The sequence below is a fragment of the Lissotriton vulgaris genome, chromosome 8, assembly GCF_964263255.1.
Source record: "Lissotriton vulgaris chromosome 8, aLisVul1.2, whole genome shotgun sequence".
Taxonomy (NCBI): domain Eukaryota; kingdom Metazoa; phylum Chordata; class Amphibia; order Caudata; family Salamandridae; genus Lissotriton; species Lissotriton vulgaris.
The window spans coordinates 1,419,850,023-1,419,874,991 of NC_141696.1; the positions used below are offsets into that span (position 1 = coordinate 1,419,850,023).

The window sequence follows — 24,969 nt, forward strand, 5'->3', positions numbered from 1 at the left end:
CCTCAGACGTGGTTGTCATGTATGTTAACCCACATACAGCATGATCTGATAACTGCTCCCTCCAGTGTCAAGGGCCTCTGAAAAGGTGTAAGGTGGCCCTCCATGGCACAATTCATGGTTATGGTGCTACATGGATTTTAATCCCTTGATAACTTGGATGAGAGGGGAGCAGTACGCCTCATTACCAAGGCTTACCTACAAGTCACTTACTATCATCTAGTCTGTTACTGCAACCTCATGCTTGGGTTGCATCAATCTCATGATGTAAAGACCTCAGCCAGGGAGACAATGGGCCGCAATTCTAGTGAATATAAACCAGTATAATGACATGGAACCCCAGCCTTGTGCTAGCTGTACATATATGTCCTTCCTTCAAACCTCCCAAAGATGCATTCTTATGGAGAGAAAAAAACAATTTTGTCCCTGAGGGAAATTACCAGAAGTGAAAAAACTAATGGAGAGAGAGAGAGAGAGAGAGAGAGAGAGAGAGAGAGAGAGGCAATACAAAAAAGGTCCAGATCAAGCCTCCGCATCTGTCGGGGAAAAAAGGGATCCATGCCGAGAAGGTAAAATAGAGGTAATTGAAAACGATACCTCACAGAAATATATTTCAGAAATGTATTGAGTGAAGTGGAAATAAAAGTAACATGGGTTTAGGATCTCGTGTATCCAATGGAGTAGCCAGAAAATATAACTAACTCACCCCCACACACTAGAACTGTACTTCTAGTAACATCAGTGTTAGTACAGTTCAAGTGGGGAGTAGAAGTGAGGGAACCCAACCCTCCTTATGAAAGTTCTCTTCACCCTTTTGCATGTCTGCCACTCATCTAGCCATCCTTTAACCCATCTATCTATTCATCCATTCATCTGTACATCCCTTTACATTTCTATCAACCCTTCCATATGTTCATCCATCAATATACCTGTGTCTATCAATCCATCCACCTTTTCAATCTTCTTGTTCATTCTTTATCCTTCCGTCTTAACTTTCATACTTTCTTAATTTCACCTTTTCTTTCCATGCCACCCTGTCATGGTATTCCTTTAATGTGATCCACTTCGCCAGCCCATCAGGCCCAGTGGGCATCCCCGCCCCAGCTTAAGCTGCTTCAGTGTGAGCTTTACTACTCCACTGGGTGTATATCTCTTTAAACTCCTGTAAAATGTTTCGAATGAGTTTTTGATATTTTTTCTGCAGTTGAATAAACAAGAAAAGCAAACATTGCTGTGATCTTTGGCAGGGAACAACGATCTGGATGTAGCTGCAAGGAGAGGAGTTTATCCTGACAACTAGAAGGCCATCACAAGAACCAGCTGAGTTAATATTGGTATTGAGAATGGTTCAGTATCTAAAAGACTGCCTAGGAGCAATAAGCTCCCTACAGATGAGATGGAAAAGAAGCAAGAGCAAGACAAAGATCTAACATAAATAATGCTTGGATTGTGAAGTTGCAGAGACACTTTTCTGCATCATCACTGGTGACTTTTCTGCATCATCACTGGTGACCCAGCGACGTCCCATACCATTTCTGTGTACGGTGCCCGTACAAACCTTCACACCCTTGGAGTTTATCAGGTCTCATTGGATAGAAATGCCTGTCCTCATTCCAGAACGATTTGAACTATCTTAATAGTACTTACATTTAGGAAATCATACTTAAGATAAAAGTTGGCACCAAACCATAAATCTCACTTAGATATGGTGAAAACATGTAGTTCTGTAGACGACCAAGGTCCTTTGGAAAGTGTTTAACTGCTGGACTGTGACCAGCAGTTAAACATACAGAGACCTAAAGTTTGATACTCCTTGGTGGTGCCATGGTGGGTGTGGACACACTGCTACATCAGCTCTCATAGAAGAACTCGAAAACAAGTTTGGTCTTTAACTGGTCATTGCGATGTTCAGTATCCAAAGGGGATAATTGTTACTGTATCCCCATAGCAACTGAACTGGAGGACACAGACACTTTTAGCACCTAAAATAAAGGAAATCACCACTGACTTTATTTTGGATGGACACTCTCTTTCTTTTACTATTGTTAAAGGAAAACTCAGCACCTGGGCTTCTGCACAATGAGTCAACAAGTATTGCATCTAGAACCCTAGACGAGCAGGTCTGAACTTGTAGTCCAGGGATGCCTCAGGGTCAGTGAAGCCTACTCAGGGAGCCTGTGATCGATTAGAAAATTAAATATTATTAACATACTAATAAGGTCTGTATAAATAAAGAAGCAAAATGTAAAACGGAGAATTTTAAAACATTCTGCAAATCTGAAGACATTTGGAATTGAAGGATAACAATGAAGTTGGCATTCTCAGATATTTTTTTTGGGGGGGGGGGGGCAGTCAAATAGAAAGTGGTACGGACAATGGGTGACCTCAATTCAATTTACAATAGCTCGAACCTTCCCATTAAAATGTTGATTTTTTTAAATCAAATTTATTTGTGAATTAATTACAATATTTCAACATCTGAGTATTTGAAGAATGCTTATTTCTTTATTTTTGTACATTGTTCTGTGGTACAAATCATCGAAATTGCCTAGGCGGGGGTCCCTGGATACCAATAACAAAACATTGGAAGTCCCCCAGAAGCCAGAAATGTTTTAGTGGGGGTCTGCAGAAGTTACAAGGTTAAGAACCACTGCCTCTCACTTTTGATTGGGTAGGGGTAGGGAGACATATCACAGCATACCTGGAATATAACCAAGAAAAAAACATAAGCCTCCCAGACTCCTAGGTTTAACCAAGAGCAACCACACAGACAATAGCGTTACTGTTGTAGATAATGTAGCCCATAGGACGTAAATGATATGAAATGTTGGGGTAGTATGTAACTCCAGCAGGTGCTGGCCTATTCTGTTTACAAATAGATGCCTGAAAATTAAATGCTCTTAACCTACCAAAAAATATGTATTGCTTTCTCTGAAGATATAGCACTAACTGGACATCGAGTATTATTTACTGTGTCTGGGTTTTTAACCCCTAGTGTACATCTGGACTGCTTTACTTAGCTACCCCTAGACAATCAAGTGCCTGAAGGGAGCAATTTGGTCATCCAATTGGAGATTAATAATACTGGCATCAGAAGTAAACATCAGGATCCACACAGGAAACCTACTGACCAACAGCCACCGACTTCTGAGGATCATTAACCATCTCTGTCTGCCCCAGGAATCCAGATAAGGCATTTCAAGAAGTTTGTTTTCATCCACATGCCTTCAATGTCTCAGTAGTAGAGGTAAATAAAGCACGGCATTGCGTTGCTTACTATGATTGTAACAGGCCTTGGTACCCAGCTAAACACCCTTCACTTACCTTCCATGCTATAAAAGGACATCTCTGATCTTTCTTTTAACTGAACCACACAGCCAGCAAAATTTAATTCACTGACCTATGTGTGAGAGCTGGAGGAACAACGTAAGGTCTATAACTAACCTTGTAGGTGCCGGCGCTGGTGGTCCAGCATGACATCTTTCCTGTAGAACATTTTGCTGCATATCTCACACGAAAACTTCTTGTCTCCATGTTTTTTCTTATGTTTTGAGAGGTTACTATTTGTAGAGAAGAATCGGTAGCACATCTCGCACTGGAACGTTTTGTCATCTATTTGTGTAAGATGAAACGAAAGGAACAGTTTAAAGAATATTTTATAATTCTTTACTGGACACAAGACAGGAGCATGTGTCTAAGCTGCACACAAAAGACACCACAGAAAAAAAAGAATAAATAGAGGTTATTAGATTGTTTGAATATCACTAAGCATAGCAATATCCTATGTATACAAACTAGGTCAACGAAACACCTGCTGTGTTTACCATACTATAATCTGAGCCATCTGTAAAAATGGGAACACATGGACAAATACACCAATCTTCCCTGTTGCTGCTCTAAGGTGCAAACATGGCGCATCATTTACACCAATCAATGTAAATATCTGTGCCCTACAGGTACTGAGTGGTAAATAAAAGGAGGTCGAGGACCAGGAGGTGATTTGTATCCAGCACCCAACAGTAAACTTATAAACACTGTGGGCTTGTTATGTGGTGGAGTGACATGTCACATACATGACTTTCATGTCAATAGAAAGGAGAAGTACGGTAAAACCTTAAGAACTGCTAAATTTTACAAAAAGGTGAGAAATGGAAAATATTTTTCCACATGGAAGAATTGCCTCTCTGGAGTCAAATTCAGGTTCCTAATCTTTTTCAAGGAGGGAAGATCTTGGTACCAAAAGAGGCTGTTTCACTGTAAGGCATTTGGGTAATTATCGAAACCTTTTACCTTCTATATCTTCAGAATGAAAAGGTGGGCAGGAGGATAGAACGGTCACAGAGGAGTCTCTATGAAAGCTTACAAGAAAGGAGTTGCTTAGCAGGCTTCGGATCAGATTTCATACTAGAGGAGCATGGAGCTTTGTTTATCCACAGACGTCCAGCTGTAAAAATCTCTGTGTGCAGAAAATTTACTATGATTCCACTCCTTGGTGGGGGCTTAATAAGATCAGAAAAAAGTAAGTTTGGCAAGACACTGTTTACCTCAGGGACAAGAATACAGATATACATTTTAAAGCTTAATAACATGGCTCGATATGGCAATGGACAGATGCTACTAATTGAGAGACAGGGTTTTGTCCAGCAGTGGTGTATTCCACAACCATAGTTTCCTGGAAGTTTGGAAAAATCCACACCATAGCCAAGAAAAATAACTGGTGGCTCCAAGTTGATAATCTAAGGTTTTCCTTTAACCTCAGGCTAAGGGCAGTAAATAATCCTACACAGCTCTCAAAAGATACAAGACCTTTTCTTGGGAAGAAGAGGTTGTCAATGGTTGATGGGTAGTATTTTGTGCGGGTACACACCATTCACCACTGGTGTCTCGGGGTCACTAATCTCACTATGCTCCAATTAGGCAACCAAGTAACTCATTTTAGGCACTCAGCTATCCAGAGGTGGACATGGTGAACAGTCTAAGGTTACTTGGAAGGGATAGAAAGTCAGATGTCATACATCGCTAAAAATACTAAAAAAGTAATATCCATAAAGTGCTATAAGAAATTGAATTACAGGTTAACAAAATAACTTAGTCATACAATGCATGTAAAAAAAATTTTTTTTAAATGTGTTAGCATCTCCTCAGCGAGAGATATAATCCAAAATGGTTTAACAGCATCTACACCCTGGACACGAGATGGTCTAAGACACTGGTCTAATGTCCAATGTTATCCTACTGGTCTGTGCACAAATTAAAAGGTGGTGTTTTGGACGGGTTTATCACAAGCTCTGTATATCAAGTTTGTCATTGGGAAGACATTAAGAGAAATAAATAAAACAATATTGCAATTTTAGAAGCATATGTATGTCCCTTTGCTTCAGTGCTCCCTGGTTCAACATTTATCAGTTTTAAAAAATAATGACCACTCAGTACCAAAAAGAGATTAGGTTTCTAAGAACAGTAAGGACTGGGCCAGAGGTAGGTAAATACTATTTACCGATCCTAAAATACCGAAATTTACCGATTCGGTATTTTAGAATCGGTAAATGGTATGTAGCTAATGATTCGGTAAAATTTACCGAATCGGTAACATTCGGTAACTGGAGGCCCATAGGAATTAATGGGATTTACCGATTCGGTAAATACCGAATCGGTAATAGGGGAAAGACTTACAAGGGTGGCATGGTGTCACATTGACACCCTGTTGCACCCCTGAATATATGGGCATGTATGTCTGCCACATGGCACTGTTAAAAAGCACAAAATTGCTTTTAACGGTTTTCGTTATTTACCACCAACTTGTAGTTGGTGGTAAATAACGAAACCTTAAATGAGAAAAGCGCTCACTTGTGTGCTTCCTACATTAAGGATTCGGTAAATTACTGATTCGGTACCTTAAGGATTCGGTAATTTACTGATTCCTTAAAATACCGATTCGGTAAATTACCGAATCCTTCATTTTGGCCTCCTACTTCTGAAAAGCCTAATACCGGTCGGTAACGGCCAAAATTCGGTAATTTCGACCGTTACCGACCGGTATTAGGCTTCCTACATCTGCCACTCCATGCATATCTTTAGTCAGTCAGATTATGTGCAGGCTATGTGCTGATCAGGGTATCCTTTCTCCTTGAAAGGCATTCAATCTCTTTACCTCCCACAGCAGCAAGAGCCTCTACAAATTCAACTTTAATCCAAAACTGATGGGTAGCAAAGAGGCCAGCTGCACACCAGCACAGGTCCCATCATAGGAAATACATCTGCACTTTTTTAAAGTAGAGATTTTCCTTTATGTTCAGTTAAGTACCTGTTACTAGTTCAAGAGGGTATGTATTAACACCTAAATTTCATGACCAGAACCAGAAGTTAGCTTCAAACTAAAGTCTGCTTCATTCGAAGTGTTCTCTTAGTTAGTTAGAAAAAGTGCAACACAGGAAGAGAGTAGGGCTGATGAAACTTCAACCAAAAGGTAAACATTGCCAGTCACCAGTACCTTGTGTGAGTATGCAGCAAAAAATCCTCACACGTAGGGGGTTCTCTTGTGATAACGTTGTAAGCAGGGCAAAAAGAAGGAGCACCTCCTGCAAAGACTGAGGCATTCACTTGAGGTCAACGTGCAGGTAAGAAACAAAATGCACATGACTGTGAGCCACAATTTTTCCTAGCCACACAGAGGACTTGCATCCCAATAGCAAGTCCTATGTGTGGCTAGGAAATATCAAGGTGTCTCAGACTATTGGTAGTCTTAAATCCACTGTAGAAAAACCTCTGCCTATATTCACATTAAGTGTGCTTTATAGCCATCAATCACATGTGATGCTTATAATCAATCAGGATTGAAAGTATGGTCACAAACAAGCATGACCTCAAATATCTTAAGCCCCAAATAATTACCTAGCACATCTCCTCAATTACACACTACTACTGCTTTCTGGGCTGCGACAAGCGACTGATAATGGCTACTGAATGCTTCTTGCCCCTCTCGAGTAGAGCCAAGACAACAAACTTTCTTGTAGGAATCGCAGGTTTGTACAATGAAGGGCTGACAGTAGTCGTTCTCATAACAGTTGTCTGATTAAACCTTTCAGGATCTTCAGACACATTCTAACACTCAGTATTTCAGATAACCTCAAGTGAGACACACTTTTGCTAAACCCTTGTGGCAGTAAACAAAGGTTTCAATGGGTGCAGGATTGTGGGAATCCCACAGTCTATTACTTACTAGGCTTTTATTTACAGGGATCCCATCTTTCCGCTATGCATTTTTTTTCCATCAAGACAGAGAGAGAGCTGGACAATCAAGAGTTTAGTTTTTCTTTATGGCTCGACTGCCATACTGCAACACAGCCATTACTTTGTGGTGATGTTAAAAAGCCTCTTATCAGCTGTGAATGCAACACAGAATTCTCATTGACCAGCTACCATATGATGAAACATCCTTTGAAACGTAGCTAAGGAACTCTTTATGCCAACGGGCATCAGCCAGTAGATCAAGTTACTTACCTTCAGTAACTCCTCATCTGTTAAAGATTATCTAGCCGCAGATTCCTTATCTTAGAGTATTCCCCAGGCACAAAGCTGGATCCAAAAAATCTTGAGCAGTACCTCTGCATGCCAGTAGGGGACATCACTCCACTCTCTGTTGGCCGCTTTCAATGGGATTGATGTAGTGCCTTTATATGACATCCGTTTCTTTTCGACACTCTTTCCACGTCAGAAATGCGGAACCACCTCAGATGGCCGATTTTACCAGTGTGCAGAAACTAAGGACCTACAGGGGCGTTTTTATATAGAGAGAACAGTTTGCAGGAATGGGGAGGCTGGGAGGTCATAAGGAATCTGCAGCTAGATAGAGTTTCTACTAAATAAGGCGGTACCGAAGTAAAGTAACTTGTTCATCTAATAGAGACTTCCAGCCGCAGATTCTGTACCTTAGGATAAAGACTAAAGCGGTACCTCCCAGAGGAAGGTCCGCAAACTGGTTCAAACCAAAAAGTACTGGAGGAACAAACGGGAAAATTGTCCGTCACGACGCACCTGAATATCAAGACATTTGTGTTTGCTAAATGTGTGCAATGTTGCCCACGTTACAGCCTGACAGATGTCCAGGACAGGAATTCTGCAAGCTAACGCAGTGGTCGCAGCTTTTGCTCTAGTGGGTTGAGCCCGCTAGCCCTCATGGGGTTCCTTCATGGCCAATGCATTGCAGATCTGAATGTGAAGCACAATCCATTTGAAGATGGTCCGTTTCGGCACTGCTTTTCCCTTCTTTGCTCCGGTAAACCAAACAAAGAGCTGATCATCCACCTGGTGTTCTTTGTTGCAATTTATGTAATACAACGTTCTCTTACGATCCAGTCATTGGAGTCTGTGGTCCTCCTTAGAGGAGTGAGATGGAGCAAAAAAGGTAGTCAGTGTGATTTTCTGGCCGACGTGGAAAAGCATCACTACTTTTAAAGGAAAAAGAGGCACTGGTTCAGAGAACCAGTTTGTCTGGGAAGAAGCTGGTGAACATAGGGTTAACAGAAAGCACCTGCAGCTCACTAACCCTCCCGACCAATGCGATGGCCACCGAGATAACTATCTTTATTGTGAGGAGACTTATGAAGCAACTATGCATGGGTTTGAAGGTTGAACACATAAAGAAGGTTAAAAATAAAATTAAGGTCAATTGTGGAATAACAAAAGTTTTAAGTAGAAACCGAAATCATGTTACAACAGGTGACTTGAACAGGGTGGGTTGACCTGGCAACCTAGCCAACAGATACCCTTCAACTGTGCCTAGAGCAAAGCCCTGCCAGGTTAATGATGAAACAAAACAGCAACATTTCAGAAAAGGGTGCAGAAAGAGATTCAACATGTTTGTCATTGCACCAAGCCACAAACTTGTCTTAACGTCAGCTGAATACAGTCTTTGTGGAGAGAAATCTGGCTGCCAAGATGACCTCACAGACGTCTGGAGGAGGATCAACGACTCAACTGGTGCCACTCAATCTCCATGCAGAGAGTGCATAGGTTGGGAGGGAGAACCCTTTCCCGTTTCTGCAACAGAAAAACCTCTTGAAAGGGCAGCATGATTACTCATTCAGAGGAGGTCAGGATATGGTACTCTGTGCACCGAATCCGGAGCTATTAGAATGACTTGGGCCCGGTCCATTCTGATCTTCTTCAGAACTCAGGGAAGGAGTGATATAGGCAGGAAGGTGTTAAGGACTCCTGAGCACCACCCCTTAAGACTAAATGAGTCTCAGGGCAAGAGTTGGCCCAGAAACTCAATTGCGAAGAGGTGCTGATGTTTTCAGCGATGGTGAGTAGATCTAACCAAGGTTCTACCCAGTTGTGATAGAGATCTTGCACTACCTCCGGATGCAGATCCTATTTGTGATCCATAAGGTAGTGACAGTGGAGTTCATCTGCACTGGCATTCAAAGATCCCACAAAATGTTGTAGAACCAGGAAAATGTTCTAAAGTTCCAGCTACGTCCAGAGGCATCGAACCTGCTGGCATAGGGTCCACAACCCCACCCCGCCCTGTTTGTTGCAATACCACATGGCAGTGGTGTTTTCTGTGAATACCTGAACTAACCTTCCTTCGATGGAAGGGAGGAAGGCCTTCAATACCAAGCAAATCGCTCTCAACTTCAACAAGTACATGTTGAGCTGAGACTCCACTGCAGACCAGAGTTCTCTGATCTCAACCTCTTCCATATAGCGGGCCTCAACCCAGGAGTAAGGGCCTTTCACAACATGTGCGACTCATGAGGACATACAGGTACACTGCAGGGCGAGACACCTTGAGGAAAGAGTGACAACAGGGTACAACCCCTTGGAGCATCCCATGTAGCAAAAAACTCATAAATTAAGAGATGGATCGCAAGAGGTGATTATCTCCACAATTGATGAGGTTTGTCATCATCATTCTATCTTTATTTCGATCATTTTAGACCATAAAAGAATACAGCAATTTAAGACAGTTAAAAAAATATGAAGTATAAGGGAATTAAAAACAATGCAGTTAATTTGTTTAAAATCAGTTGCAATACAATAAATTTAAAAATCATCAAGAGCAATTCATTGTCCTGTATCTGACTTAATGTAGCGATTACGGATGTGCCACATTGCTGTTAAAATTTTTGCCACTGCAAACACAATTGGGGGAGATAATTATGTCTTTAATATTCTGTACGCTGGGAGATAGTGCCTGAAACCAAGATTTTTGAGGAGTGGAACAAGCCAGTATTTCCTAGATCTTTGGTAGGCTGTACAGAAAAATATAATATGCAAGTCATTTACTCGGGGATGTGAACATGCTGGGCACTGCGTTGAGGACTGGGACTTGGCCCAGCGATCCGTGAATGCCCTGAGAGGAAGAGTGCCACATCGCCACTGCATAAATAATTTCCTAGTGATAACAGGGCTGATACCATCGAGAACAAGCTCTAGGTGGTATGAGTCTTTGAATTTGATGAACAGATTTGTTAAAGACCCCTCGCATGTGCTCTCGATTGAGTCGCGTAACTTGTGCTCGTAGAAGTCCCCCGAAATAGATTTGCGTGAGATCCTACAACATGCATTTCCTGGATCAAGCCACAGTTCTGGTCTTCCTAGTGTCTCAGATGTTTGTTTAATGTATCTCAACCATGGGATTTGTGCGACATTAGGTAAGCGTAAGATCTCTTCGAGCTCAGCCCTATAGTTAGATAGTTCTGGCGTGCTCCAGATTTTACGCCAAAAAGTTAAAGGTTTTAGTCCCAGCTCTTCTGTGATAGGTCTAAGACCCAAATCTAATCTCAGCGGGAGCAGTGGGGTACTAGATGGTAAAGCTGCCAACTGCCTGATGAAGTTGTTCTCGCTAATCTGCAAGTTCTGGGCAGTTGTATGACCCCATAATTCTCCACCATAGGTGGCTGCCCCTCTTGCCTGCATTTTGTAAATTTGGAGGAGGGGACCAAAAGGCTTATAAGTCGACCCACTTGCCATCCTGCAGATACCACCCGTTAGCTGAACCAGTTTCATGTTTGCCTTAGTTCGATGCGAGTCCCAAGTCATGTTCTGGTTGATAGTTACCCCCAGATATTCGAAAGTGAGAACCCTCTCAAGTCTAGAAGGCCCTATGGTGGGATTCGGGCGAGTTAAGGAGGGCGGGTTGAGGATCATGTATTTGGTTTTCAGGGCATTGATCTCCAACCTGCGAACCACACAAAAAGTCGAGAACCCGTCCAGCACCCGTTGTATACCCATGGGGGACTTGGACAGCAGCAGGGTGTCGTCTGCAAACAAGATAGCGGGCACCCTGCTGCTGTTGAGCTTAGGAGCGTCGATGTCACTCAACGTATTCAGGTGGTCGATTACCCCGTTGACAAAGAGGCAGAACAGAGTCGGTGCAAGCACACAGCTCTGTCTTACCCCCATGTCAACGGGGAATCTTCCCGAGAGTGCCCCACCTCTACCGCACCTGACCCTGGCAAAGTTCCCCTGGTGTAATCTTGTCAGAATTGACAGGCTATCAGCCGGGATCCCTAAGTCCGTTAGGACGGTCCATAGTTTATCTCTTGGCACTAGATCGAAGGCTGCTCGCAAGTCCACGAAAACCGTGTACAAGCTGCCGCCCTCGATTATCGCAGTCTTCCAGAACAAGAGATTCAAACGGAAGATCTGGTCCGTAGTTGAAACCCACCTTCTGAACCCAACTTGATAGGGACTCAGGATTGCGGATTCCTCAATCCAATTTTGGAGGCGATCGAGTATCAGTCTACCAAATATCTTCTGAGGAACATCGATAAGACTGATGGGTCTGTAGTTGGCTGGGAGCAGAGGCTATCCCTTTTTATATATTGGAACAATCTCTGCACCCAGCCAAGTACGGGGCACCTCCATACCCCTCAAAACAGCGTTGAATATCGTCATCAGATAGGGTGCCCAAACATCCGGCTCCTGTTTGAATAAGTCGCCCGGTAGACCATCCAAGCCAGGTGCCTTGCCTGATGCCAGCCCTGCGATGGCTTCTCGGACCTCCGTTTCTGTAAAGGGATCCCCTTCCGGAAGGTTGCTGACGGTCAGTGTGGGGTTGATTGTGGCCCCGTCATCTACCCTGTACAGGGACTGGAAGTGGTCTTGCCATGCCTTGGCTGAGATGTTGGGTTCTATTGCCGAGGCTAACTCCTCAGACCCTGTATTGACAATACGCCAAAATTTGCGCGAGTCTCTACAAGCTAGAGAGATGGTGAGGTTTTCCCATTTTTCGTGCTCCCATTCACTCTTGGCATGGGCAATCAGGCGCTTGTAGACCATTCTCCTGGCCCCAATCTCAACTCTCTCCTTGGCTTCCTTGATGGAAGTCAACAGGTCAGATTTTGCCTTGCGGCATGCAGCGTTATACCAGGAGAGGCGAATGGAACAACCACTACCACTTTTTACAGTTGAGAAAAGAATTTCGGACACATACTTAATTAGGTCCTCGTGCAGCAGCCACAGCTGTTTATTTGTGCCCTGAGTGCTGGCTTGCTCCGTTATTGCACAGACCTTTTCGAGTATGGGGGTAACCCGGGCGTATAACCCAGAGATCTTCTCTGGGTTGGAGGCTAGCTTCTCCCACCTTACTCTCCGTCTATTGTTCGTTAACACAAGCCCTTGGTCGGAGGCCTCTGCCTCCGCCCCCCTAACCTCTAGACCAGGATGGGCATATTCCAGTTCCAGTGCGTTATGGTCACTATCCTCCCTGGGTATCACCCGGAAGTCACTAATAAGTGACCACAAGGCAAGTGGTACCAGTATATAGTCTAGTCTTGACTCCCTACCCACTCTGTTATATGTACATTTGGGAGGGATGTCAGAATTTGTGCGTCCATTACAGGCCCGGACACCATGTTTCAGAGTTAGGGATGTAATTTGGACAGCCAGAGGAGTCCAGGCTCTAGGGGCGGGCGCTTCCGATGGAGGTACGGACCATACTGCGTCCTCCTCCTGGGACAGTCCATCCAATAAACCTGAAAGCGGCTCAAAATGACAATTCAGGTCCCCTCCTATCAAGAAGGGAGTGCCCTCAGGAGTGTCGCTTAGGGCGATCAAGAGTTCCGCAATGGTGCACGACTCTTGTGTGATGTTTACCGGCCTAGAATAAACATTTACCAACACAAGTCTGTTCGAGTTTGGCCAAGAATGTCCTACGTGCCTACTGGAAGAACGGTGGCCCTGCATCCCAGGTCAGCGGCCACCCAGGTTGCAAGACCTTCCGAAGGACGCCCCCTGCCCCCCCACTTTGCGTGAGTGGAAAATACTGCAAAACCTGTGCGGGAGACATCCTCTCTCGCCCAGGTTTCTTGAAACAGGCATATATCTTTACCCTTGATGAAAGAGCTCCAATCCGGGCAGTTCAGTTTATTCCCCAGACCTGCCACATTCCAAGTTAATATCTTTAGGGAGGGGGGTTTAAAGCTCGGGTTGGTGGAGGGGAAGAAGTACCCATGTTAGGTTGAATCATCAATGGTGTGTTGATGTCGGAACTTTCCCCTTGTACAACTATAGCATCGTTCAAACTGAGTGGAGACCTGACAATCGTTATGTTTGCCTCTCCGATGATATGTTGCTCCTCGCAGTGAACCTTCCCCCTTGTATTAGCTGTACATTGTGTAGGTGTAAAAGCCCTATATCGACCTGTGGCCTACCCTCCCCCAGTCCCGCTCTGTCAGTCTACCATATCCAGGGTGCTATACCTGTTATAAGTTGGAAAGTAAGCATAATGCTGAGGTCTGGGATGGTAGGGGCCCCCTCTTTCTCTGTCACCCCATCTTCCCTCCCTCCTGTGGACTGTTTCCCATCCCTCCTCTTCCTGTACGTGTCTTGTTGGTGGATAGAAAAATTATAAGGGTAAGGGCTGGATGGAAGTAGCCTGATTAGGGTATGACCATCTACATATATGTGAGACGGTCATGGGATCCCTAAAATTGATTAGAACACAATCTCCATTGATTGATTGATTTCCTGGTATTACCTAACCATGGGACTCTCCTCACCATGAGGACCTCACTCGATATTCCTTGAGGAAGGGGCCTGTTAATGGAGAGCCAGTTGACCACCTTATTTTTCAGTGCTGCAGCAGGTTCTTTATAGGATAATTTTAGTTCTGGGACACCAGCTAGAATAAATGTGTAGGGGCTCGCCTCCGGCGGCAAGTTGACTGGCCTATGTTTTTTAGCATTGCCCTGTTCCCCTTGTACGGCTGCAGCTGACCTCTTGGGAGGACTAGGAGTTGCAGCACGATTAGTCACCTGGGGATTTAGAGTGTGTGGTGTGGACTGTAGGGTTTGTATGGGCTTGGGGGCTGGACCAGCTTCCTTTGCTGGCGGCACTGGTATAGCCTTCTTGTTCCTAAGCTCCGCCCCTCCTTTAGCTTGTTTGTTGTCTTTTTTAGAAGTGTCTGCTAGATGTACCGTTGCCTTTTCGTTGTTCGCTAAACTGGCTTCAATCTTAGTTAGGCGTACTTCTAGAGGGTTTAACATTGTCCTCAGAAGAGCGCCGATATCAGAGAGAGTAATGTCCTCATCCCCAGCAATTACACTTGGGCTAGGAGGTGTCTGTTCAGGTGTGTGGGAAGGTAATGCCGTGTTTTTTTGCGGAGAAGTTGGTCCCCTGCTAATTGGACCTTGTTTATTACCCTCCGCCATGGGGTTGTGCTTCGCAACCTTAGCCTTTCGCCCCCCAGTATTATGTGCCCCTCTTTTCCTTTTTGGAATAGCTCCTTCCCTTTCCTCGTGTTGGATGGTTAACTCTAACAGTAGTGCCATCCGTGTTGGGCAAGATGACATTTACTGTAGGTGGTGGGGGGGGGGGCTGGGGTAGTGGTAATAGGCTAAGCTCTTCAGGGGCAATAATATCAAAGTCATTATTGGGAAAAGTGGGGTTAGTTAGGTCAGGTAAGTCAAGCGTACCACTGGCCCCCTTGGCCCCATTATCTGGCATTATACAATTCGATCTTTTTTCTGGGGTAGTTGCATGCGCTATGGGACCCATAGAGGATCTCTTTACCCATTCTATTTCTTGTGAAATACGCCTTTCAAGGATAGTGATTTCATCTATGAGAAGTGACCCCGCCTTGCCCAAATAAGTGTCCAGAGTACCTTTTGCCGTCCCGGCAGCCAGCGTGCTCTTGCTCCTCGTCTCTCTTGTGGCCATAGTCCGAGGGTTTGATGAAATGGAAGGAGAATTTAGAATAAAGTCAGAAACCAAGGGGGGAAGCCCGGCCCCGGTCTCTCCCGTTCTCGAACGGCCTCAAACGGCCCGCCCTTTGCCCGGGCTGCGCCCCGTGCTCCGTCCCGCGCGCGTCCCGCGATCTGCGGGAGAGGGCTTGTTTAAGTAGAGGGAGGGGGCAGGGGCGGGAAGAGACACCAGCTGCGCTGAGTTGTTGAAGCGCTTGGGATGCTGGATCTCGCAGTCCCGGCCCCTGCTGCTACTGTTATCGGTTTTTCCCTCGGTAAGCCCAGCTTGGTTGGCTTGTGCTCCTGATGGCCACAATCCTCGTTAACAATGTCCGTGCTGTGACAATGATTCCTAGCGAGAGTTCCAACAAAGAATCGGCTTGCGAGCTGCTCCCGTGTAGCGGGGGCCGCGAGCCGTAAATAGCCTGTGGAGGGGCAGGGGCGGGAAGAGACACCAGCTGCGCTGAGTTGTTGAAGCGCTTGGGATGCTGGATCTCGCAGTCCTGGCCCCTGCTGCTGCTGTTATCGGTTTTTCCCTCGGTAAGCCCAGCTTGTTTGGCTTGTGCTCCTGATGCCCACAATCCTCGTTAACAATGTCCATGCTGTGACAATGATTCCCAGCGAGAGTTCCAAAAAAGAAACGGCTTGCGAGAGGTTTGTACAAACATTAATCCTGCATGCCATAGGGTGCATGTGTATTTTGTTTTTTGTTCCTGACGAAAGCCACATTCACCCATAGAGGGTGAATACAGATGGCTGAAACATGTTGAGCATCCTAAGGACAAGTGGGATGTAATAAATAAACTAATATCCCACAACTATCCACCACTGTTTAACATTGGCACGGACCCCCATTATTAAAACAATTCATGATTGGTGATAGAGTTTGAGCCAATTTCAACACCACTCTTCACCATCACAGATCACAAAAAACTGCTTCGCTGTAATCGGGCGTCGTAGCACACCCTGGATGGATTTGGCGACCAGGTTGGGAACCCAATGATGAAGGAGGTCACCAACTTGGTTGGTGAGTGATGTTTCTTTTAAAACACCCTGTGGGTTCCAAGGCACTTCAACCTTAAAGATTATGATTACTGGAATGACAGTAAAATAGGTAGCATATTGTTGTATTAAGTAACGACTTTGTCACCACTGTGAGCTCTGGGTGGGTAAGGGATATGGGTCTGCCGTTGACCCAATTATGGTTCATCAGCTGCCACTACAGATCTTTTGCTGCTCCCACAGATATGTGGACCAGGTCGAAGAGATTCCCCTGGTGCTGCATCCACTGAGCCTTCAGGTCCCACTGCTTCTGTCAGTGGGCATGCTTTACTAGCAGGATGCAGGAGGCCATGAGGCCCAACAGCTTTGGAATCATTCTCACTAAAATCCAGGATAGAGGCTGAAACTCTGACATGATAGCCCAAATATCCTAAACGGTATTTTGCTGCACTCAGCTTATTGAACAAGCTCATTAGGTTCAGAAATGGGATAAATCTCTGCCATAGTATCTGAACTGAATCCCCGATATTACATGCAGAGCCATATATCAATTGAACCTTGTTTGATGATCAGCACTGCAGACATCCCAGGCCCAGAATCTTAATGACAGATTTGAAGCTCTCCTGGACTTGGTCATGTAGTCTGTACATTTGCCTTTAACTGGCAGACAGGTTTCCTGCACTGATATCATGGACACAGTTTGTAGGAAGAATCATTGAGAAAAGGTGAGCAAGGTGACAAAACACTGTCAAACATTCTTTCTTCTGTTCAGTTGCCAGCTCAATCACAAGCCTCTCTCCACTGAGATATCATTTTAGGCTCTATGTAGCATGTAAGGGAGAGCTCATAGACCTCCTCCACTAGCCAGTAGAGACTAGCATGGGTACCAATTCAACCTTTAGTAAAATTACACTGATCCTGTGGGGCTCCCTAGTATTATCACCAATGCAAATGTAGGGTATGTCATCAATCTTTACGACAGCCCAGAAGCCACACCACTTATTTTTGATCCACTAGCAAGAAGGTGGTCATTTAAAGTGTATTCAACAAAGGAACCATCTTTTTCTGAAGGGATAGCACAAAGACCCCTACATCATGAGTGGGGGACCCTGGGTTTTCCTCCTTACCCAAGGAGTGGACCATGGATCTGGTATTCATAAAACAAAAAAAAAAGAGGAGACCTGGCCCAGTAATCTGTAATTGGCATCACCATTTTACTTGGTATACTGGGACTCCGGTTCCCCTCCTCACTTGGCTGCCTACTGACCTTTCACTTTCTGTCTCATTATATTTGCTGTTCAGTGTTCTGCTGTAATATAATTATTTAAGGATTGGCAGCTTGGAGTCAGACCCAAACGTCTTATTAAAACAGCTTTCATAATCTCAAACTTCACTCATTTTACAGTCAATCAACTCCAGGATAGGCTATTTACCACTTGGGAAGCAGAGTGAAACATAGCCCATAGAACCTTTCCTCTAGGATTAGCCTTATCCTACTGCAAAATAACTCAAAGGTTGCCAGCCATAAAAGTTAGTCCTCTGTTATGATGTAGGTGAGCTGTAAGAAATTAGATTGTTAATGAATGGTGTGAGAAGGCTCCGTCTTCATAGGCGCTGTAACTGAGCTCCAGCACAGTCAATCAACCTAAAATAAAATGAAGGTTTCTGAGAAGAATCCATCTCCTTGGTAGAAGCAGTAATGGCTTCATCAAAGACAAATGATACATGAACAACATCACCAAAACACTGTATTTTTAGAAAAAAACAGATGAAAAATTCCAAAACAAATCTTGTAAAAGAAAACCATGTAATGATAAAATTACACCAACATGAACCAAAACCGAGGTAGGACTCAGGAAACAAAGCAAATTGAGATTTTTGCTTTAAAGCATATGCAGTTGAAAAACTAAGCACCCCAGTACTCTCAGTTTTCTTTCTAAACTATTGGGAAACTGAATTCATTTTTCTGATCACAGAAAGCAATCCCATCATGAATGGCTTAAAACTGAAGGTTTTAAGAAGATGCTTAACTTTAAAAAACAAAAACATTTCCACTCACTTGAACCATCAAAAGTCAACTTGAAAACTCTGGTGAGAGCAAATGTCTAGAGATTTTCACAATTTGTATCAAACAGGTTATACCTTAGTTTCTGGCAAGATGCTCCAAACGCTCCCAAACTGCTTCTTACAGACCAGTTCGTGGGTTAACAATTATTCTCCTTACTTCCATCCAGGATCGCCGACAAAAGATTAGTCAGTAACGTTTTCTTCCAGGCAGACAAAGCTAACCCTGCACCTTCAAACTCCCATAATTCTTCAAGCCGTAATGGAAGCTCCACAGCAGACTGCCTCCTCCTGGATATTCCTGGTCTCCCTTTTCTCCTTGTGGGATCAGTAAAGGACCAGAGTCCCTGGTCCTCAAGATATCATTTCAGGTCCAGAAATTCAGGGGAAAGTTAGAGTCAATCGCTCCACAGAAATTTCCCAAACAGCCAGAATTCTTCTACAAAAGTAGTCTTTCCTGCGGTCACCATGCAGATCTCAGAGTTGTGAGCGACGAGAGCAATATTTTATAGCACTAATCTACTTACCACTGAATTCACACACAATCTTCAGCTCTTTTTCCTCAAAAGGGGCGTTTCCCAGTACACCATATTTCCCAGCTAGTTACAACAACTAGGAGGGCACTCTCTAGGACTCCCTAACCCGCAATCCCTGCTCCACCCAAAATGGACCAATTCCAGCAAATTATTGATACAAAAAATAAAACATCTCTTTTCTAAGGAACGGTCTGACTTCCCCTTGTCATCTTTCTCAAGAGTACTGCTCTTGGGTGCCGGTGTGACTTTCTCACTTCAAATGGTCCACTTGGGGTGTTCCACTTTTAGATCTCTTTTCGAGAAAAAGATTTGATATGTTTGGTCTGGAATTGCCTCTCTGAAGTGTCAAGTTTTTCCTATCATCATGTTCCTCCATCAGAGGGCAAAGGCAAGCTAATGGAAAGGGGCGACCACTCGGTCCCCCCGAACGTATGGTGGAGTACCCCGATCCCCCCGGGAAGCCATTTTGGGCGGGAGGCGCGTCTCGGCTGGTATGCCCGAAGCGGCGTAGCCGGGGCGCGCTTTTTCCCGCCCAAGAGTGGGTTGTCCTAGACACTGAAGCCGTCAGCCACGCCCCTGGAGGCGGGAGGAGGCGGGTTTACGCCCGCCCAGAGAAGAATAAAAGGAGCAACAATCCAAGGAAGCATCCTCTTGTTCCTGTGCTCTGAAGCTGCACCTCCTCGCTGCACGTGAGCTCGAGACGGAACGAAGAGCCAATTTTTAAATTTGTAATTTCTCTCTTTTCTCTTCTAGCACTGCAGATCGCGTCCAGGATCTTTCACCTACGTGGGGAAAATGCCGGGCAAGAGAGTCTCAAAGAAGGTCAGTACCGACCTAATTCTCCGGATGTTGGTGAAAGACATGGCAGAGATGAAGAGAAAAATGGCGGCCAGGGACGGTGCGGGAAGGCCGAAAAGATCCAACCCGGCGGAGGTCCCGGCCGGAAGAAGGAAGAGGGCCAGGAATGGGGCAAATGAGGACGAGGTCCCAGTTCCGGAGGCTCCCCCGGCGAGCCCTCCTAGACCAGCGGAGATTCCCGCGCCGGCTCCCGCCGAGGGCCAGCGGATCCCCGTGGTGGTTACCCCATTGAACGATGGGGACATGCCCCCGGAGTTGGCCGCCCAGCTGGCGGCATGGTTGGGTAATAGCAGCGGGGGTTCCGTGGCTCCGGGGGACACGGCCGAGGAGGCCAAGCAATTAATGAGGCAGTTGCGGCAGTCACGGGAGGCCGCAAAACCACCTTGTCCGTTTGTTTCCCCGCAGGCTCCAGTAGATCAACCCGCAGCTGGCACGAATTCGGCAGCAACGGCGGTTACAGCTTCTAGCTCAGGTAAGCAGCTACTGCCGATTGCGGGGAAGGGGTCTGTACCCTCGAGAAGGGAGAAATTGGCTCAGCATATCCCGATGGAAATCAAAGAACGGATATGGGCTGAGAAATATGTAAACATGTTTTCCTTGCTAACTGATCATTACGAGATTGAGCATGTGAAAGTCCAGAAATAGCTTATGCATCCGAGTGTTTGGCGCGCAAAAATGGCCGCTTTTAGATTCGATGAGACGATAGGTAATTGGGGCAGAGCATTTGGCATATTCACTTCAATTATGGGGGAACGGAGACCTGAACTGTTGGCCGAGTTACCTGTGTACCAGACACGTATTATGGAATTTTCTCAGACATATGCGGGCAATGAGTGGTTTTGCTATGATAATATTTTTCGCAAGGCCAAAGAGTTCGACACGTGCCGGACGTGGGATTGTTACGACTCCATTTCTTGGCAAAAAATGGAGAACTCAGGCATGTTAAAGGCGCCATTGTTGGGGGGGGGGGGGGGGGGGGGGCGGGGGTGAGTTTTCCCGCCATTCATCTGGGGCGCCCTTTCGGGCGGGGGCAAGTAATGAGCATCACCCAAGGTCGTATGGCAATACAGGTAAGAAAGGGGTATGCTGGAACTTTAACAGGGGAAAGTGTACGAGGCCCCAGGGGTCATGCAAGTTTAGGCACGACTGTGGGGGGTGTGGACAGTCCTCGCATCCCGAGACCATGTGCAGAGCCAAAACGGGTGATAACGGAAGTAGGGGAAGCGCCAAACAGGTCTGACATAGTCCGAGGGGCACCTTTACCTACATCAGTTGATACCATGGCAATGATTCCTTGGCTTAGTGAATACCCGGATCATGACTCCGCTGGGGTGTTGCGAGACGGTTTTTCCTATGGTTTCCGCATCCCGGTGGGGAATTTTCAGGGTAAAGCGCAGTGTAGGAACCAACTATCGGTCCTGCATAATACGGCGGTGGTGCAAGCGAAGATTGGGAAAGAGGTGGCCCGGGGTCGGGTTGCGGGACCATTCGACATGCCACCAGTTCCTAATTTTGTTTGTTCACCCTTGGGAGTGGTCCCCAAGAAGGACCCGGGTGAGTTTAGACTGATACATAATTTGTCAGCTCCGAGAGGTCTGTCAGTTAATGATGCGATAGACCCGGAGGTTTGTTCGGTGCGGTACGCATCCTTCGATGATGCAGTCGCCATGTTGAATCGCCTGGGGCCCGGAGCGCTGATGGCCAAATCGGACATCGAGTCAGCGTTCCGGTTGCTCCCGGTACACCCAGACGATCAGCGTCTCCTGGGCTTTATGTTTCAGGGGCGCTATTACATGGATAAATGTATGCCAATGGGCTGTTCCATATCTTGTGCTTATTTTGAGAAATTCAGTTGTTTCCTGCAATGGGCATTCACAAGGATGACGGGGTTTCAGCATGTTATGCATTATCTTGACGATTTTCTGTTCCTGGGGGCTGCCGGGGATACAGAATGTGCACAGGCTTTAAAAGAATTTTGTGATCTGATGAGGCAGTTTGGTGTGCCATTGGCGCCATGTAAGACTGTGGGGCCATCAACTTCGCTCGAGTTTCTTGGAATAGAGCTCGATTCCGAAGAAGGTTGCTTCCGGTTGCCAGAAGAAAAGGTGCGGAAATTCAGGGCCTCGCTTGAGGCATGCATTAGGGAAACTAAGGTGAACTTGCATCAATTGCAGCAGACTGTGGGTCAGTTGAATTTTGCCCTTAGGATAATGCCAATGGCCCGCCCTTTTTCCCGCTCGATTGCACAAGCCATGGTCGGTCTTAAAGAGGGGCACCACCGCTCGAGGCTCTCGGCAGAGATTCGCCAGGACATGCGCATTTGGTTGGCATTCCGGGCGGATTTCAATGGTCGGGTTGTTTGGACCAAGCCGGCGGTGTCCTCCGAGGAGTTGGGGCTGTGGACAGATTCGGCGGGCAGTATAGGCTTTGGCGCCATATTTGGCAATCACTGGACGGCTCAAAGGTGGCCGCCATGGTGGCACAAGTGTGGGCTTACAAGTAACATTGCTTTTCTCGAACTGTTCCCTATTCTGGTGGCTTTGAAAACATGGCCTGAGGGGTTTAGGGATCACTCTGTGGTGTTCTGGTCTGATAACATAACCGTGGTTGAGTGTATCAATAGTCAGGCAGCACGATGTAAATGGATTCTGAGGTTGCTCAAAGAAATTGTTTTACTATGTATGCAATTGAACGTGCTCTTTAGAGCAAGGCATGTGCCAGGGGTGCTGAATCAGGCTGCTGATGCGCTTTCTCGTTTCCGTATGCAGGCCTTCTGGGGTTTTCTGCCCACAGCGGACCCGGTGGCGGCACCATTTCCCGAAGCTCTCTGGTCTCTCGGTGCCCCGAACTACAAAACCTCGTGGGAGAGAGTTTAGCACCCAGGACAAGGAAGGCATATGAAGGGGCGTTCCGTTCCTATTGGTCCTTTTTGGGTTCTGCTAGGAGGGAGCTTTGGGGCCAGGAGGAATTTGTCATAGAGTTTTTACTGTCATTACGCAGGGCAGGCAAATCGGTGGCTACGGCCCAGAGGCATCGGGCCGCCATTTCCTTCATGGCGCGGGCCCATGGTATCCAGGATCCTACAGCGTCTTTCGTAGTACAGAAAGCGCTGCGTGGGTGGCAACGCCTTGAGGGTCGCAGAGTAGATGAAAGGCACCCGATAGGTCTGGATAGGTTGGTCCTGTTACTATCCGTACTCCCTGCAACATGTTCATCCCAGTCGGAAACAGTGTTATTCCGGGCCGCTTTTGCATTAGCATTCCATGGGGCTATGCGGGTAAGCGAACTGGTGGCAAGAAACAAGCAGGATACGGGGGTGGTTTGTGCCGAGAGCACATTCAGGTAAAAGGAGAGACGATGATTGTCTCGTTTGTCAGGTCCAAGACCGATCAGGGGGCGATCGGGGACAGTGTAGTAGTCCAGCGGATTCCCGGATCTCCCATGTGCCCGGTGGCATGCGTTGAGGAGTATTTGGCGCAGAGGGCGGCATCATGGGGGGGGGACATTGCTGAGGCACGCAGATGCCACCCCACTGACAAGGTTTCAGTTCCAGCGGGTGTTTGCAATGGCAATTTCGGCCGCGGGCTTGAACCCGGGCGAGTTTGGGACTCATTCCTTCCGGATAGGGGCTGCTACAGAGGCTACAGCCAGGGGTCTGAGTGTGGAAAAAGTGAAACAGTTGGGGCGTTGGTCCTCGAATTGTTACAAAAGGTATGTGCGGTTGCACATGTTGTGAAGCTGATATCATGTACTCACGCTTCTTGTCTTTGTTTGGTTACAGTTTCGCAAACCTACGAGGCGGGGCGGACTGTGCAGTCGACCCGACACCTTGGAACCAGCGGTCAGAGATCACCGGCTGAGGAAAGAGTGGTGTGGGTCGTGGGCCACTCATACGTGAGGCGTGCCGCTGACGTATTCAAAGCAGGTGACATGATTCACGCAGCTGGGGAATACGGGTACAGGGTGACCTTCTACGGAAGGGGCGGGCTCTGTATTGACCAGTTTCAACATTTTCTCGAGGGTTTGTTAGGGCGGACAAGGTCACCGCCATCTATACTCATAGTACATCTTGGGGGCAATGATTTGGTGACCACTGGTAGACGACTACTTCTCGAGGCGATACTATCCACAGTAAGTTGGTTGGCGAGAAGAGTTCCAGGGTGCACGATTGCATGGTCCCATATGATTCCACGGAAAGTGTGGCGGGGGGCTAATTCAGTGTCTGCATTAAATCATTCTGTGAAAAAGGTGAATAACAAGCTGGGTAGACTGTTCCGTACCAGTACATTGCATTCGATTCCTCATGGTTGTATCAGGGGGGACAATATGTATCTAGAAGATGGGGTCCATTTGTCCCAGGTGGGGAATTCCTTACTCATAGGAGACCTCGTAGCCTGGTTAAGGAGTTTACAGCATGACCTTTAGGTAGGAGTTTTGTGGGGGGTCCGGATAGCCGGTCAACTATCCGGCCTGTGGCGGTAAGGTCATGATCGGTGAGCAGTCATTGGAAGATCCCTAGGGGGGGGGGCGTCACCCATTACGGATGGGAGCACCCGGGGGGAGGTGGCCATTGGCCCCTCAACGGGGAGGCGGTTCCTTCTAAAGGACGGGACGCCTAAAGGAAAGGGAAGGCGGTCAAGGCCCCTCCCTGGATAGGAGGGGCTACGGGCCCCTCCTGGGAATTTCCCGGGGCCAGGACATCTGCGACGGCAGATGTGGTAAGTTGTGTTAAGTGGGGAGGGGGGTCTACGCTACCTTCTAGACACCTCACACGAGTCCTCGGACGACCACGTAGATGGCGTCGAGTTAACAGGGGCCCCCGTCAAGACAAGGGAAATTGGTATGGCACATGAGGTGCAGTCCTCTGTCCGGCCGCCCCTCACAAGTGAGGGGGGAGTTCTGGTTTAGGGATCTGACACCGGTTACGACCTTGCCGTTGGCCCTTAACGTTAGGATGTACAATTTCAATTTGAAATGCATTTTGTAAGGATGTTAGTATCGGCTAGGAGAACCTTTGTATTAGATATGTGTTAAGGTTAGCCAAACATCGTAATGTGGATATGAAATTGTACATGATATGAAACTGTTATTTTAATGTTTTGATTTTGTTTCATATTTTAATAAATACGGCCGGGAGGGTAACTCCCTCCCGCCTTCCAAAAGTTCAGAACTGTTTCCGGTTTCCCAATTCTTGGGGATTGTGTTGAGAGGGGGTGGCGGGTATCTCAGCCATACAAATCTTTGTTTGAGCAAGTGCACATTAGGGACATTCTGTTTTGACAGATCGTTGCCAAACAAGAGTGGAAAACAACTGAAGAGGT

The 24,969-nt window shown here is 46.4% G+C and overlaps 1 protein-coding gene across 3 annotated transcripts in view; it reads right to left on the minus strand.

Moving 5' to 3' along the window:
• Positions 1 to 24,969, minus strand: part of PRDM15 (PR/SET domain 15) — a 502,608-nt gene that overhangs the window by 294,553 nt on the left and 183,086 nt on the right. For all 3 annotated transcript variants that reach the window (XM_086935443.1, XM_086935442.1, XM_086935441.1), the window contains one exon: positions 3,442 to 3,609. In XM_086935443.1, coding sequence (XP_086791569.1) covers positions 3,442 to 3,609 — 168 coding nt within the window. The remainder of the gene's footprint in view (positions 1 to 3,441; positions 3,610 to 24,969) is intronic.